Source organism: Pteropus medius, unplaced genomic scaffold, assembly GCF_902729225.1.
Source record: "Pteropus medius unplaced genomic scaffold, Ma_sr-lr_union100, whole genome shotgun sequence".
NCBI classification, from domain to species: domain Eukaryota; kingdom Metazoa; phylum Chordata; class Mammalia; order Chiroptera; family Pteropodidae; genus Pteropus; species Pteropus medius.
Window position 1 is genome coordinate 12,741,489 of NW_024353517.1, and position 16,534 is coordinate 12,758,022.

Consider the following 16,534-nt stretch of genomic DNA (forward strand, 5'->3'; position numbering starts at 1 on the left):
ACTATACCCTTCCCCACTATCTTGACATCTATCACCATAGAATTATTTTGACTATTTTTGAAATTTCTACTGGAATCATAGTATGTATTCCTTTGGTTATGGCTGCTTTTCAATGAACATTATTCGTTTGAGATTTACTTATGATGTTGAGTGTAGCAGTTTGTTTTCTTTGTTGTATAGTATTTATTGTGTGAATGTACCTTGATTTTATTTATCCATTCTAATGTTGATGGACATTTGAGTTGATGAACATGTGTATACACATATCTTTTGTTACATATCTAAAAGTATATTTGTTCGATCTTGGATTATGTTTATTTAGCTCTGTAAAGTTAACTCTAGTAGATATTGTCAAACTGTTTTCCAAAGTGATTGTACTTATTCATAAAATTGGATTATTGGAGGTTAGTCTCAAAATTTATATACAAAAACATTTGCACACACACGAAGTATACATATTTCTGTATGTGTAAATGTGTGTACATAGTGTATACTTTCATACTGACACTTTTCATTTAAAAACTTTTTCTCTGGTAGGGGTGAATGTTTGATCCAATACTATGACAAATGTTTTCAGGGGCTATTTCATGTATGACACACTTGATTTGCTTGGTAGGATCATTTTACATCTCTTTCACTAGCCCTATGATGAACTGTGTTAAAAATTATCTGGAGCAGAGCCTCTGAAGGCCAAAAGAATCTCTCCACTGTAGAGTTTCCGTGTGAATTAAAATAGTGTCCAGAAGATGGGCAATCTGAGAACCTTCTCATAATTTGAAGTAATTCAGTTTTCATCTTTAAAAATTGGGTTGCTTATCATTGTTATTCCGTTGGCTCTGTTAGGAAAAGTTGATGGGCTCTGTCAACAAAAAGAACCTGAATTTGTGAAAATACTAGAAATAATTTTATTTGGGCCTATCTGAGGACTATAGCCTGAGAGCAGATCTTTAAGAAACCTTGAAACAGTGTTCTAACTTCTGGAAAAATAGGAGATGTAAATGAAAAGTACATCTGGTGCATCAGAAGTTTCAATTAGGGTGTGTACAGTTCATTGATTTAACAGCTTTACACCAAAGGGAAGGAATGTATAAGGAAGATAAGGTTGGGTCATCATGCCTCCTGGTTAGGGAGCCTGGTGATAGAGTCTGGAAATAATTAAACTGCTTTGAAACTCCTTGAGGTGAATTTTTAGCAGGATATTGAAAGAACAGGCACTGTTTTCTGAACTCATTGATCTTTAGTGTTAAAACTATATAGGTTGAATATATATATATATGTGACTATCTCCCATAGTTTGCCTAAGGAGGAATTTAGATAGGCCCATTATTCTCTCCTGGTTTTGATTTAGTCAAAGGAGCTTACTCACCCTTTCCTTTCCTCAGCTCCTAAGGAAAGCAGAGTGTATTAAACTCTTTTAACCTGAAAAGCTTGTATGTAGTACTTGCTCCAGAATCAGGCTAATGGGACCAGAAAGATTAGGAAAGTGGAAATAAGTAAACCGTTGGGTTCTTAATGTAGGTTCAAACTGAGCCTGACCAGAGGTGCTGAGAAGAAAGTAGTTGAGAGCCCACACTGGGAATTAATTTTACTTTAGAATGAAATATTTAATAGTACTCTTAAAGATAATCTGGAATGTTCTTTTGACAATGTATAAATTTATGCTGTTAATAAAAGGTTTATCAAGGTTTCTGAGCTTTGTTGCTTCCAAAAAAGAGTGCAGCCGCTAAAGTTCACCATCTTTTACTCGGTTGTTAAGCACTGTTAAGTACTCATTAATTGAGACTAGCCAAACAAACTTAACACAGATTTCTGAGCCTAATATATCCTAAAAGTGGCTCAAAAGCTGAGGTTGGTGGTTAAAATGGCAACTGTATATATATACAAAAATCATGAATGGTTACACACAGAATTGTTGTTTTCCTCAGATGATGTCTCATGCTGAAGGACAACAAAGAGACTTAATTAGACGAATAGAATGCCTTCCTGCTTCTGGCCATCTTAGTTCCTTGGACCAGGATCTCTTAATGCTCAAAGCTACTTCCATGGCAACTATGAACTGCTTAAATGACTGCTTTCATATTCTACAGTTGCAGCATGCATCACATCAGAAGGGCTCATTGCCTTCAGGTAAGTTATAGATTAAAGGTAGGACTTAATATTAAGAGCCAAAAACATGGAAAGGACTGCATTTGTTGTAATTCTAGCTCCCGAAAATCTTAATTAAAAACCAAACAAACAAATAGAAAACCAGCAAGCCTCTTTTAATGATCATACTAATGTTATAGAAATTCTTTTATTTTGCCCTTTTTTGAATCTAAAATAACTTGGGGTCTAATGTTTAATATCATTCAATATCTCTTTAGAGACCTCAAACTCAACAAAAACTGAACTCAAAACCCACAGCTCTGTATTTCTGTTAAAGTTGGTGACATCACTATTCGTTGACTTGACCGAAGTAGAAATGTTGGGATCATTTCTTGAGTTTTGGTTCAGTTCACTGAACTTCTGCCTTGAGTTATTGAGATAAAAGTTTATCAGTCACCTTTCAGTTTGAAAAATGAGATATACATCTAGTATTTGAGAGCACCTGTTTGTTGAAATTAATTTACTGGGGAAAGGATGTTATTGCAGTGGGAGAACCAAAAAAATGAGTTTTTCTATTAAATGAGATTAAACTCATCACATTGGGTTTTTTATTGAGATATAATTGACATATAACATTGTGTAAGCTTAAAGTATACAAGTGTTGATTTGATACATATATTACAGCATATATGACCCATATATATATATATTATTACCACTGAAACATTACCTAACACCTCAGTCATGTCACATAATTATCATTTCTTTTTTATGATGAGGACATTCAGGATCTCCTCTCTTAGCAGCTTTGAAGTATAGGTGACTATAACTACTATTCTGTGCACTAAATCTCCAGAACTTACTCATCTTCTAGTTGCAAGTTTGCACCCGTTAACATCTCTCCAATTCCCTTACTCCCCTCACATTGTGTTAATAGTATTAACTTAGTTTTTCACAGTAATTCAATCTCTTTTTTTTCAAGTAATTGTTGTTATTACTTTTTAAAATTTTTTATTTTATTATTAGTTTTAAGTATACAGTACATTGGTTAGACATTGATATAGTTTATAAAATGATCCTGTTATTGCTCCTTCCTCTGGCTCTCCACCTAGCCATTAAATTAACGCTAACTGCATTCCCTATGCCGTGCTCCCTGTCCCTGTGTCCATCTATCAACTACTAATTTGTACTTCTTTAACCCTTCACCCCTTTCTCTTAGCCACCTCTGGCCATGATCAGATTGTCTTCTATATTTGCGAGTCTGTTTTTCATTAGTTCGTTCTCTTTGTTCAAGTATAAGTGAAGTCATATGATATTTATTTTTCTCGGTCTGACTTATTTCACTCAGCATAATAACCTATAGGTCCATCTATGTTGTTGCAAATGATAGGATTTCATTTTTTTAATGGCTGAGTAATATTTCATTGTATAAATGAACCATAACTCCTTTATCCAGTCATCTTTTGATGGGCATTTAGGTTGCTTTCATATCTTGGCTATTGTAAATTGTGCTGCTGTGAACATAGGGGTGCATAGATCCTTACGAATTATTGTTTTGGTTTTCTTTGGATAAATACCCAGAAGTGTAATTGCTGGGTCAAAGGTATATCCATTTTTAATTTTTGGAGAAACCTCCAGACTGTTTTCCACAGTGGCTGTACCAATTTGCAGTCCCACCAACAGTGTATGAGGGTTCCCTTTTCTCCATCTCCTTGCCAACACTTGTTGTTCTTTGATTTATTGATGATAGCCATTCTGACAGGTGTGAGGTGATATCTCATTGTGGTTTTAATTTGCGTTTCTCTGATGATTAGTGACCTCGAGCATCTTTTCATATGTATTGGCCATCTGTATTTCCTTTTCGGAGAAATATCTGTTTAGGTCTTCTGCCCATTTTTTAATAGGATTGTTTGTTTTTTTGTTGTTGAGTTGTATGAGTTCTTTATATAGTTTGGATATTAACCTCATCACATGTATCATAAGTGAATATCTTCTACCAGTTAGTTGGTTGTCTTTTTGTTTTATTGATGGTTTTCTTTGCTATACAAAAACTTTTAGTTTGATGTAGTCCCATTTGTTTATTTTTTTGTTTACCTTGCCCAAGGAGATATGTCCAAAAATAGCAATACCGGAGAGATTACTACTTATATTTTCTTCTAGAGTTTTTATGGTTTGGGGTCTTACATTTAAGTCTTTAATCCATTTTGAGTCTATTATATAGTATAAGAAGGTGGTCCGATTTCTTTCTTTCTTTTCTTTTCTTTTTTTTCTTTTTGCTTGTATCCCCAATTTTCCAAGCACCATTTATCGAAGACTGTCTTTACCCCATTATATAGTCTTGCCTCCTTTGTCATATATTAAGTGAGCATATAGGCATGGATTTATTTCTGGGCTCTCTATTCTGCTCCATTGATCAATGAATCTGTTTTTATGACAGTACCATGCTGTTTTGACTATTGTACTCAATCTCTTAAACAATTTCCTCTCTTTACTTGTGAAAGAAAGATATTTTAGAGAGATATTGAGACTCTGCTCAGGAAAACGTTTACCATAATCAGATCTTGATATGGATATAGTATGTATCTCATCCTCACATGTGCTTAAATTCAATATTTCAAGTTAACAAACTTTTTAATGTCAATTGTAGGTATAGGTCAGGGTAATATTACAGAAGCTAATAAATTAAGTATGTTCCCCTTAAGGAACTCATAGTCCAGTTGAGGAGAATATGTAAATACTTAACTATAATATGTAAAATGCCACTTAAATGGGAACAAAGTACTGTAGGAGCATATATGTATGAACTAATTCTTCTGATAGAAAAAGGTCTGGGAAAGGCACAGAAAAACTATGAAAACCAGTTAATTACAGTTTGGGGGGGGGGTAGGGGAGAAGTTATTCCAAAGAGATAGTGTAGCCAAAATTATGAGTTGTAGACATGGATTTCTGCTTTGGAGGAATTCTAAGAAGTCCAATATAAATTTTCTCCTATTGTAGAGAAACACACACTTATAAAAAACTTAGGAACAACCATACAATTGAAAGAAACAAAAATATGTTGTTCTATCAACCAGAAACTTTCACAATTAATATATTAGTACACTCCCCACCAGTTTTTTCTATATTTTCTTACTTTTTGTTTGTTTTACCCCATTGTTATTAGAAAATATGTTTGTAGCTTATACTTTTCACTTAATATCAATAATATTTTCCAATGTGTGATATGCTTTTGGTAAACATAATTTTTATTGACTGCATTATAGTCCTTTGAGGGGATAATTTTTATTGACTGCAATATAGTCCTTTGAGGGGATAGATAGGCTTTGATTTACATAACTATTCCCCTGTGTTTAACATTGGATGAGTTACCCTGAGCTATGAAATTTGGGTTAATTCTAGTTTGGTAAGAGTTATTTTGTCTGTAAAATCAAACTATTTGTTTCCAGTTTATGCTACTTAATTTTTAAAAAGTATATTAAGTAGCACAGTGCTAGCTACTAGATGCTCAATAAATACTTGATTAATTAAATACTATATAATTTTAAAAATTCTTAGAAGTTTTGTTTGTATAGTTTAAATTAATACAAAGTTATTTTTAAATAATTGCTTTATGGTTAATGAAGTATGTACAGACTTTAAATTTAAAATGTGAAACATCGTAAACTTTACAGAGTGTTCGAAGTAAAAGTTCTCCTACATCACTTTTTTTGGAGCACAGATTTGTGGTTTTTTGAGGTAACTAATTAACTGACATTGGTATTTCTCACCTTAAATTGCCATATTTCCCAAATTAGATCTGTAGAAATTTATCCTCAAGTCATTCGAGAATGAAAATATAACTGAAAAGAAAAATTAAATTACCTTTCCACTCAAATTTTGAGATGACATAAAAAAAATGAAATCTAAATTCAAATTAGTGTTTATTAAGTCTCATAAAGTCTTAATGTGTGTTATCCGAAGACTGAAGTGATCTTGATTTAGAGGGATCCTGAGACCAAATGATTGGTTTGATAAAGACCTTTGTTTTGTTGAGTGACCTCTTAAAACGTATCTCATAAATTTAGTGTTTTATGCATTTTATTTTTAGAAGTAAAGAAATCTAGATGTCGATATTAAAAATAAACATTTTAAGGTAGGAGCAAAGTGTTTCCATTTCTTTGGAATTTTGAAACAGCCTCCAGGAACTTATCCAGGGCATTCCCCCGATGGTGAATTTCTTAGTACCAAGTGAGACTGAACTGAATAGTAAGGCAAGATGCTCTGGTAGCCTGGTAACTTTGTAATTTATTTCTCTACAGAAGACTGGGGTTTTCTTGTAGACTGAGTAAATTCCATTCTTAAAAAAATTTCTCCTTAATAGACTGAATCTCCCTTATTGTAGCACTCTATCACCAAGCTTCTGTGAAACCTAGATCAGCCTCTGAAATCAAATGGAACGTTTTCCATTATTGATTAGGCATAGAATCCACTTTGTTAAACTAGTTGAGGGTAATAAGAGACATTTGAGTCATTAATTGAGAAGATGACAGGTCTCTAAATGTGACTACTGTCTTTCACTGGGTCAGCTATTACTTATTCAGTAGAAGAGCCTTTCAGTTTAAAGGTATAAGAGACTTTTTCATATGATTGAAAAAAAAGAATGGACATGTATTTGCAATTCTTAAATTAGATCAAGGGAGTTATATTGCTTGATTAGAAAGTTGTTGCTGAGAGTAAGGTTCGACCCAAATTGAAGCAAATTTTACTTCAGGATCCTCCTGTAATTTTGACTCCCTAAAGCCCAATTTCATACTTTTTTGATCTCTAGAGAGACAAGGTTCATGTGGAAAGGACAGCAAATCAACAGTTAGAGTGGGAATATACTTTATGATTCACAGATTTGCCCTAGAAGTAAGTTCAGTCCCATTCAGGGTTGATTCTTTTATACAATGGTATCTGATTTCAAGTTCTAAGTTGCTCTTTTGTAAACACCCAATCATGATGCTCATGCTAATGAGATACACATGGCTGTCTTGCAGAGTCTCTTAACAGGTTGAATTGCTTTTAGTCTTGTAGGCTCAAAACAAAATTGTTTAGTAAAACCCACATCTGCTGAACTTTCCAGATTATGAGCAAGTTTCAGCGAAAGTTTTCTTTTACTTCATCAGGAACGACAATCGAATGGTTAGAACCAAAGATACCTTTATCCAACCACTATAAAAATGGAGCTGACCAGTCTTTTGCAACTGAGCAGAGTAAGCCAGTGGCAGTCCCAGAAGAGCAGTGTGTTGCAGAATCTGGACTGTTAGCAAGGGTAAGGTAATGTGAAAATATGGTTTTGGCATAAAAATTAGGAATCACTGAAAAGAGTCAGTTCTCTTTTCATTGTCAGCATATGCAAGTCAACCGAACACCAGAGCAGCATTCTTGTAGACTCTTAACTGCATTGACTTTGGAAGCGGTCTGTTGTATACTTGTACATGTTGTGTTTTCTAGGTTAAATTATGTGCTCTTTTTAGTTCGGGCTTAATTTTACTTGATAAAAATGTATTTAAAAATTAAAATTTGCATGTTTTTTTTCTAGAAAATAGCTTATCTAATATAAGATTATTTGCATATTTACCTCTTACATTTTTTAATTTAACATTTACTAGATTACATTTACACATTTAAAAGTTTACTATTAAGTCTTTTCGATTGTACTTTACCAAATGAAATTTTAAAAGTGTTATTCTACTTAAAATAGCACACAGTCTTAGGGTTTAATGTTTTTATAAAGTATTATTTATTCTGCATTTCTCAGAAGCTAAAGACTGTTATTCTATTCATAGTTTCACTACTGTAGCAAATCATATTGGATTTTTGCCTTTTGAATTCACATCTGTTATTTTTATGGTTATCATAATTATATAACTAGTTTTATTTTAAGCTCCTTTTACTTGATACTTCTCATAGGCACTTTTCTATGTTATTCTGGCCTATATAATTAATATTTTAAAGGTTTAAATAGGCTATTGAATCTCCAGGTTGTTATTTTTTGTTGTTATAAGTAGCACTGTTTCATCTTGTTTACTGTGTTTTTTCTTCCCCTTTATTTGGATTATATCTTCAGGTTATATTCCCAAGTAGAATTAGTGAGTCAAGAGTAATACATAGTTTACAGTTATTTATAGTTTAGCGAATTATTTCTTAAATATGACACAGAGACTTCCAAAGCTGACAAAGACCTTAATGAGGCAGGTAATAGCAGCAGAGCGGGCAGGGGAGAAAGAAAAAAAAAAAGTATATAATGCTTTTTTTCTATAGATTTTTGACTAGCTCATTTGTGGAATCAATCAGTTAGTAAATATTTATTAAGCTATCTAGTATATGACAGGTCCAATATTAAGAATTAGAAGACAGAAAAATAGAAGACAGTTCTTTCACTGAAGAGACTTAGAATCACACACATACAATGAAACAATGAGATAATATGAAGCAGTATTTTTTTTTTCCATCTTGATTGGTATTGTTTAGAGACTGTTGGGATATGGGCATTTAAAAAAAGAGATATACTGAGTAGACTGGATAAGGAATGTTTTAGAGAGAAAGTGGAATTGGAATTGACCTTTGAAAGAAGATGAGATTTGAAGAGAAGAGGAATAGTGAGAGAATCTCAAAAGATGGGGGCATAACACAACCAGGAATACTGAAGCTTATATACTTATTGTGGAGATTGCTTGCCTAATAATTTTGAAGCCAGATCTTGTCATTTACCAATATGTGGATCAACTAACCACCCTTAGCTTCAATTTCCTCATCTGTAAAGCAGGGATATCTTATAGTATTGTTATAATATCTTATAATATTGTTATGAAGATAAAATGAATTGAATAGAGCACCTGGTTTATAAAAAATGATCACAGGGTTGTTGGATTTTACAATTTCCAGATGACTGTTCATATTGCATTCTATGTGGAATGATAATCCCTGGAGCACTGCTCCATAGTATACAGTGCAAACTGTGTCCCCAAGGAACATAAAAATCATGCAGAAGAATTTAGTCTTAATGGATAGGTAATAAGGTCATGAGCAAGGAGAGGGATGGGATATGTTTAAGAAGATTGGTGTATGACATGACTTGGAATTAAAGTGTAGATAGAAGGCTGTAGAAGTGGAAATGAAGACAAACGAATTGGTACTATGCATTTCAAATGAAAAATCAGTTGGAGTTGTGATAAACTGGATAAAGGGTTGGATCAAAGATGACTCCAAGTTTTTGAGCCTAAAAAAACTAGGTAAAATTGTCGTGCCATTTACAAAGCTAGGAAAATTAGAAAGAAAGTTTTTTTGAGAGGGTTTAGTATGGTTTATGACCATGTCGTTTTTATGTGAGAAGAGGATATATGATTGTATATAAAAAGGAATTGGAAATTCCATCTTCATATTTCTAAATGAGAATACAAAGCATGCTGGAGGTCAGGATAGAGGTATGTTAGATGAGGGACACAGCAGTAGGGAGGAGAGGATTACTGTGTTTTCAAATCCTTTGAAGCAGTGAGTCCACCAAGTATGCCACATAGTATAAGCAGAAAAAATAAGCGCATAAGTTGCAAGGCATTAGACTCCACTCAAGCATACCAGAATAGACCTTAATTTTAAAAAATTTTTCATATTTTTTTGTGAAATATGAATATCAATGCAAGCAGGACACATTTATTATAGTAGTGGAGATTTTTCTGTCAGGTGATGGAGGAAATAAACCCCAGTGAGGCTAGAGTGAAACTCATGCTTCCATTGTGCCCAAGTCAGAGATGCAACGCCGCCCCCACGAAAACATGGAAAGTGACATCTGCTAAGGTTCTAGAATCTTGGGATTTGAAACTTATTTGTTATTCAAATAGAAATAAATAAGAAATTATGTTTCTCATAACCAGTTATTTGGAGCTGAGACCCTATTGAGATGAAAATAAACATTTTCATTTTTCCAATGGGTGGTTTTATTGATTGATTGATTAATTGATTAGTTGATTGAAGAGCTACGAGAGAACTTTTTGTAGCATTGACGAACTACAGTATTTTTATACTTGTACCTAGAATTACCTTTAATCCTAAGGTTTCTTCCTTGACAGCTCCAAGAATGAATGAATAAATATAGATTATAGTAAATTTGACATGTACAGTCACTTTAAAAATTTACTTTTATAGTTTTAGCTTAAAAATAGGGCAAATATTTAAGTCTCAAAATATCTTGAACTTAAATTGTAGGTATGGTGGTGTGCCTGGGCAGATGGTCAAAGCCTGCAAAGCCAAAGATTTGGATAAAATATTTTTCACTCAAAAAGAAAAATTTTTTTTTCACTCTTTTTGAAAAAATATTTTTACAAAATACGTATGTTTTGTATGTGGTACATATGGCAAAACCACAATATATTCAATGTCAGCGATAATGGGTTCACTGAAGGAAATCTATGGAGGTTACATTTTCAGAAAGATTTTTGTTCATTCTCAGATTCATTTAGGTCCAGCATAAATGCCTTCAAGTCTCTTGTTTATACTTTTATTCTTAATGGATATAAATAAGCATTTATAACAATAGGCTTGTTTTGCATCAAGGAACCTGAAGAAGTAAATGCAGATGATGAGGTGGAGGATACTTATGACAACAAGGAGGATGACCTGGGAGCTGTGGAAGAGCAACGCAGTGTTATCCTACATCTCTTGTCACAGCTCAAGCTGGGCATGGATTTAACAAGAGTAAGTAGTGGGATAAACTGTCTGTGTAGATCAGTGGGTCAGGACTATACCTGTAATCGTTAATATTGTCAGGGCTTTTTGTTTTTTATTTCTTTGTCTCTTGATTAGCATTTCTACTTTTAATAAATATATTTCTTATTTTCAAAAAAATGCCAACAGAAATTTGCATAGCAAATAAAGATCTATAGTCTTCTTGTTTCTGTACAGAATTAAAGGGGTCTATTGGTAGAACTGGAAGGATATAATCCCACAAAATCATGAAGGGCATTTATATTTCTACTTTACTCTTAATCTCCCATTTTAGATAGTACATTTTGAATATTATCTATAACAGAGGTCAGCAGATATTTTCTGTAAAGGGACAAAAAGTAAATATTTTCTGCTATATGAGCATAAGTCTCTGTTGGAACTATTCAACTCTGCCTTTGTAGTATGAAAGTAGCCATAGATAATATGTTAGATTAGACATGGCTGTGTTTCAGCAGAACTTTATTTACAAGAACAGGTGGCCAGATTTGGCCCAAAGGCCATAATTTGCAGACTGTCTGAATTAACTAGATGATGGGAATCCTTTCGTAATATGTGTGTATCAAATCAACACAATTTGTCAATTATACCTCAGAAAAACTGAGGAGGGGAAATGTGGTCTGAAGACCAGCAGCATCACTGTCACCTGAGAACTTGTTAGAAATGCAGAATCTCAGCCCACGATCCCAGATTTAGGGGATCAGAATCTGCATTTTAATAAGATCTCTGTGTGGCTTATATATACATTAAAGTTTGATTAGCACTGACCTATAGTTTTTAATTTTAAGCCAGTCTTCTCCGCTCCTAGTTTATCTAATGTCCCTTTATTTGTGTTTAATAATCAATCTATGACATTAATTTAAAAAGCCAATCAGGTTCAAAACCTGTATATGTTAAATATTTACTATTGTGAGATTATGTACTTTGAATTACTACTTACACTACTTTGCATTAGTATGAGATTTCAAAATTGAATTTAGGAAGTGTTTTTCACATTGAGGTTTTTGATGCCAGCGAAGGTGGTGAAAGTATAGTTTAAAAGGTTGTTTGATTCCAATGAATTATTCACCTGAAAATATAATTTAAATAGAAAGCATATTGCCTTTTGCATTCACTTGGAAGCATTCAGAATCAAAAACAATTTTTTCTTTACTCAGGCTTAGGAGGGTTTAAAATTGAGGAATTCTAGTTGCTAGATGAGATGCTGCCTGATTCATGCTTAATAAAGTCTGTTAGATCTTAAATAAATAAATAAATAAACAAACAAACAAACAAACAAACAAACAAATGGATTGAATTAATAGCCTATTAAGAAGCAGATATTTTAGGAATTAATAAAGAAACCCATTAATTTTTCAACTTGGTACTAGAAATATTTCCATTTTAGTGGTTCAGAAAAGACAATTAGTTGTAAAATTCATTTAAATGAATAGTCATTTAAGGGACTTGTTTGGTTATTATGATATTGCTGTCTCTCAGTAGATTTAGCTTTATAAGGCGTAAGTAGTGTTTGGGGTTTTTGAGGCATAAGAACATTTGAAAAGAATGTGCTATGATAGTAATGCAGATAGTAAAGCTCACACTTAGCATGAATAACTATATATAATATAGTTTCCCCACATTTGTGTGTTGTTAATTAAAAAGATATATACATTTTTTTTACATTTATACATAATCATTAACATTAATCAATCACAAGTTATGAACATTCGCATAACACTTAAAAGAATGGTGCTTTTTGAGCAATATTAAAGAACCTGATGATTAAACTGCAGTCACAGCCACCTCCTATGAATAATAACTCTGATACAAACAATATTCATTGAGCTCCTCTCATGTTCCAGACAGTAGATAGGTGTTAGGACTGTGGCAACAAAGAAGACAGCCATGTCCCCAGTCTGCTTGTTGTGAATAAGTAACATACATTTTCTCCACTGTTCATTTTGTTCCTTTTTAAATAATACTTTGAAGTTAGTATAATTAAACACTTTACAGAAAGTTTTGGAAAATAAAAGGAAAATACCTATGGTTCCATGGCCTTAATACAACTCTCACTTTCTGAAATTCCCTTCCAGTCTTTCCTCATGTAATTTTAGTTTATATCTAATTTTGTTATGTTTCCTTTTTTCAGTTAATGTCTTTGTGAAATGTATTATACACACAGAAGACTGAATAGAATGCATATAAACATTTCAAAGAACAGTAGTAAAACGAATACCCATGTACTCACAGCTCAGAATAAATTATAGAACATTGTCAGAATTTGTAAGAGCTCTGAGTGCCCGTCCTGGGTGTAGTTCCCTACTTTTTCATAGCTGCTACCACTTACTTAACTTTTGTGTTAATCATCCTAGTTTTCTTTATAGTTTATTACCTACATATATACCCCACAGCAATGTTACTTAGTTTAGTAAAAAGTGAATAACTCACACAAGCTTAGCTATGTAAGGAAAGGGCTATATTGACATTCATAGAAGAAGATAAACAGTCTCTCTGGCTTCAACTTTTTATAAATTATCGAGAAAGGTTAGAAGAGCCCTTTCTGAAGAAATCAGAAAGCATAGTCGTGAACGAGTCCTGTGAAATATTCAGCTCACGGAGTTAGTATTTGATATGGGCAAGATGCTGGGCCTTTATCAGGAGTGTAGGCAGAGGGAGTGAGCTCAGTATTTTCTGCTTCTAAGCCAAATTGTGACCTGCCTCCAACTCTCACCAGTAAATTGAAGCCACAACACATTTGTGGGTGAAATGAGTGTCTTCAGCCAATCCAGATAGCAGTGACATATCTTGGTATAGGATTCTTTTTATTCATTGTCTCCAGGCATTTGGTGGGCCTTTGCAGTATGACAACTCATATTTTCCAATTCTCCGAAATCTTCTTGAATTATTTCATTGATGATTTTTTCTCTCTCTATATATATATTTTTTCTATTCTCTCTCTGAAACACTTATTACATGGCTTTTGGACTTCCTGGTCCACTCTTTCTCTTTTCTCTCCATTTGGGAAGGCATTCATTCTTTAAACATGCTTTTAAATTTTTAAAAAATTTTATTTATATATAGTTGATAAAAGCATGCTTATCTTCAGATACTTTTTTTTTCGTGACTTTGTTTTTATTGCCCATCTAGAACGATATGTTTTCAGAGAAATAGAATAGTGTCTACAGATAAACATATTGGATTAAAATTTCCCTCTTTGGTTGATTTTGTTGTTGTTGTTATTTTAGGTGGTGCTTCCTACATTTATCCTAGAGAAGCGTTCCTTGCTGGAAATGTATGCAGACTTTATGTCTCATCCAGACCTATTTATAGCCATCACTAATGGAGCCACAGCTGAGGACAGAATGATTCGTTTTGTTGAGTACTACCTTACCTCGTTTCATGAAGGCCGTAAGGGAGCCATTGCTAAGAAACCGTACAATCCTATCATTGGAGAAACATTTCACTGTTCCTGGAGAATGCCAAAAAGCGAGGTAGCATCCAGTGTTACCAGCAACTCTTCCACCCAGGCAATCACAAATCATGCTCTTCTATCAGAGGAGGCTTTGAGCCAGGTGGGATCAGACTGTTATACAGTCAGATTTGTTGCTGAGCAGGTTTCCCATCATCCTCCAGTCTCAGGATTTTATGCAGAATGTGCAGAGAGGAAGATGTGTGTAAATGCGCATGTCTGGACTAAGAGCAAATTCTTAGGCATGTCGATAGGTGTGACAATGGTTGGAGAAGGTAAGTAGAAAAATTGTTTTTCAATTAATATCAAACTATAATCTTAAATTTTGTGAAGCTAGATAAATATTAATTATAAATTTGAAATGTTGTCTATACTACTTTTTTCCCCTAATTCCTAGTATGTTCCAGAATGCTGGTGAGAGAGGGAGGCTTAGCTGTGAAAAAATATAAATTCTCTTTTTACATGATTTTTTAATGATTGTAAATGTAAAATATTTTTATTGTAGAAAATTTGGAAAACTTAGAAAAGTATCAAGGAGAAAATAAAACCATCTCTAATCCCTCTATCCAGAGATGGATAGATTTAGCTAGTATTTTGTATTTTTTCTGTGTGTATATGTTCATACTTGTATTTTAGTTTTATGAAATTAGGAATAATTCTATGTAATTTTGTGTCCAACTTTTTCATTAAATATTTATTTTCCAGTGTCATTGATAATACTTTAAAATATGTTTTTTGTTATATTTTTTATAAATATATTCATATTTATAAGGAGATATTCATAGAATATTTAAAATACATTGCCAAACTTTAATTCTACTTTGGAAAAGATTATGAAAAAATAATTTAAGGAAATACAGTGTTTTTTTGGCCAAGAATACAAAAAAAGTCAACAACAACAAAACTTCCACAGAAGTCATTGTGGAGTTAATGTAAATACAATGGCAGGGAAAAAAACTACCATTTTAATATTAAAGGAACATTCTTGTGCATAGAATAATTTGTTCTGAATGTAAATTTAACAGTATAAGCATGGGATAATTAACCCTATGACTAATATTTGAGTTTGTGTTATTGTAGCTGTAAAGAGAACATTTTATCCCCTTTTCAGTTTTCCCTATTTTTAACATCTGTTGTGATGAATCTTACCAATTTCCAAGTAATGTTTCAAACTAATCAAAACTTTTATAACATCAGAAAATATTTTATTAGTTTTAAAAGAGTTTGCCACCTTCAGTTATAAGCTTTTAACATTAGCCCTAAGCTCTTCATAAATCAATATATTTTATAGATGGAAAATGAAGTCTAGAGGTAATGGGACATGTCCAGGCTCATAAAGATTAAGGCATAGCCAGAAGGAGGCATAGACCCTCATTCTTTGACACACTCACCCCAAGGACAGTTAACCTTACAGCTCATAGAACAGAAGGAATCTCGTAGTGGTAGTCTCTCTCCTGCTCAAGAAAGAAAATACCTCAAGAAATGAGGAAAAGCATTAATATCTTTTACCATGCTTTAATTGTGGAGAAGGTATATAATAGTTAATTTTTTATTAAGTCTTAATTGTATATTTATGGATTGCCTTTTAGAAATTAAATTACTGTTGGTACCATAAACAGAAAGAAAATAAACCAGGGAATGGGACTTAAGACAATTCATTTTGCTCCTATTAGCAGCCATGTTTTTTATCTAATAGTGGGAAATTCTCTTTAATTATTAAATAAATGAGATTTTAGAGTTCTTTGAACCTCAGTTATTTTAACTAGTCTATTATCACAAATATTCAAAACCGGTTGTGTATTTCTTCAGATCTTAAGTTCCATAATATATTCGACTAATGTTAAATATATTCTTAGAAATCAAAGATCATAAACCCATTTTATAAGATCATGTTTTTAGAAAATAATAATATACCTTTTCCAACTTAGAATTAATCAAGTTATTATTAACACTTGAAGTATACCCCAATATGTTATCTTTATGTCTTCTGACATTTCCCATTACATGTAAATATATTATAGCCAGAACCATGTTGCCAATAAAATGGCTCCATAATTCTTGATTTATTGTTGCCCTTACTGAGAACTGTTAAGGGCAATACAAAAAAAATAGTTGATATTGCTTTATGTAGACTACTTTAGAATGTTTGTTTATTTGCTTTTCCTAAAAATTAACTGTTAAAACATCATAACTCTTGCCCTTATTTGCGAATATTAAAAACAGAGTGCTTAATGAACATTCTTTAAGAGAGAGATA

At 32.7% G+C, this 16,534-nt stretch overlaps 1 protein-coding gene across 1 annotated transcript in view; it reads left to right on the plus strand.

Moving 5' to 3' along the window:
- OSBPL11 (oxysterol binding protein like 11) overlaps positions 1-16,534 on the plus strand; it is a 75,926-nt gene that overhangs the window by 38,113 nt on the left and 21,279 nt on the right. The window contains exons 6-9 of the mRNA XM_039850792.1: positions 1,926-2,127; positions 7,233-7,378; positions 10,660-10,800; positions 14,055-14,553. Of these exons, the coding sequence (XP_039706726.1) occupies positions 1,926-2,127; positions 7,233-7,378; positions 10,660-10,800; positions 14,055-14,553 (988 nt within the window). The remainder of the gene's footprint in view (positions 1-1,925; positions 2,128-7,232; positions 7,379-10,659; positions 10,801-14,054; positions 14,554-16,534) is intronic.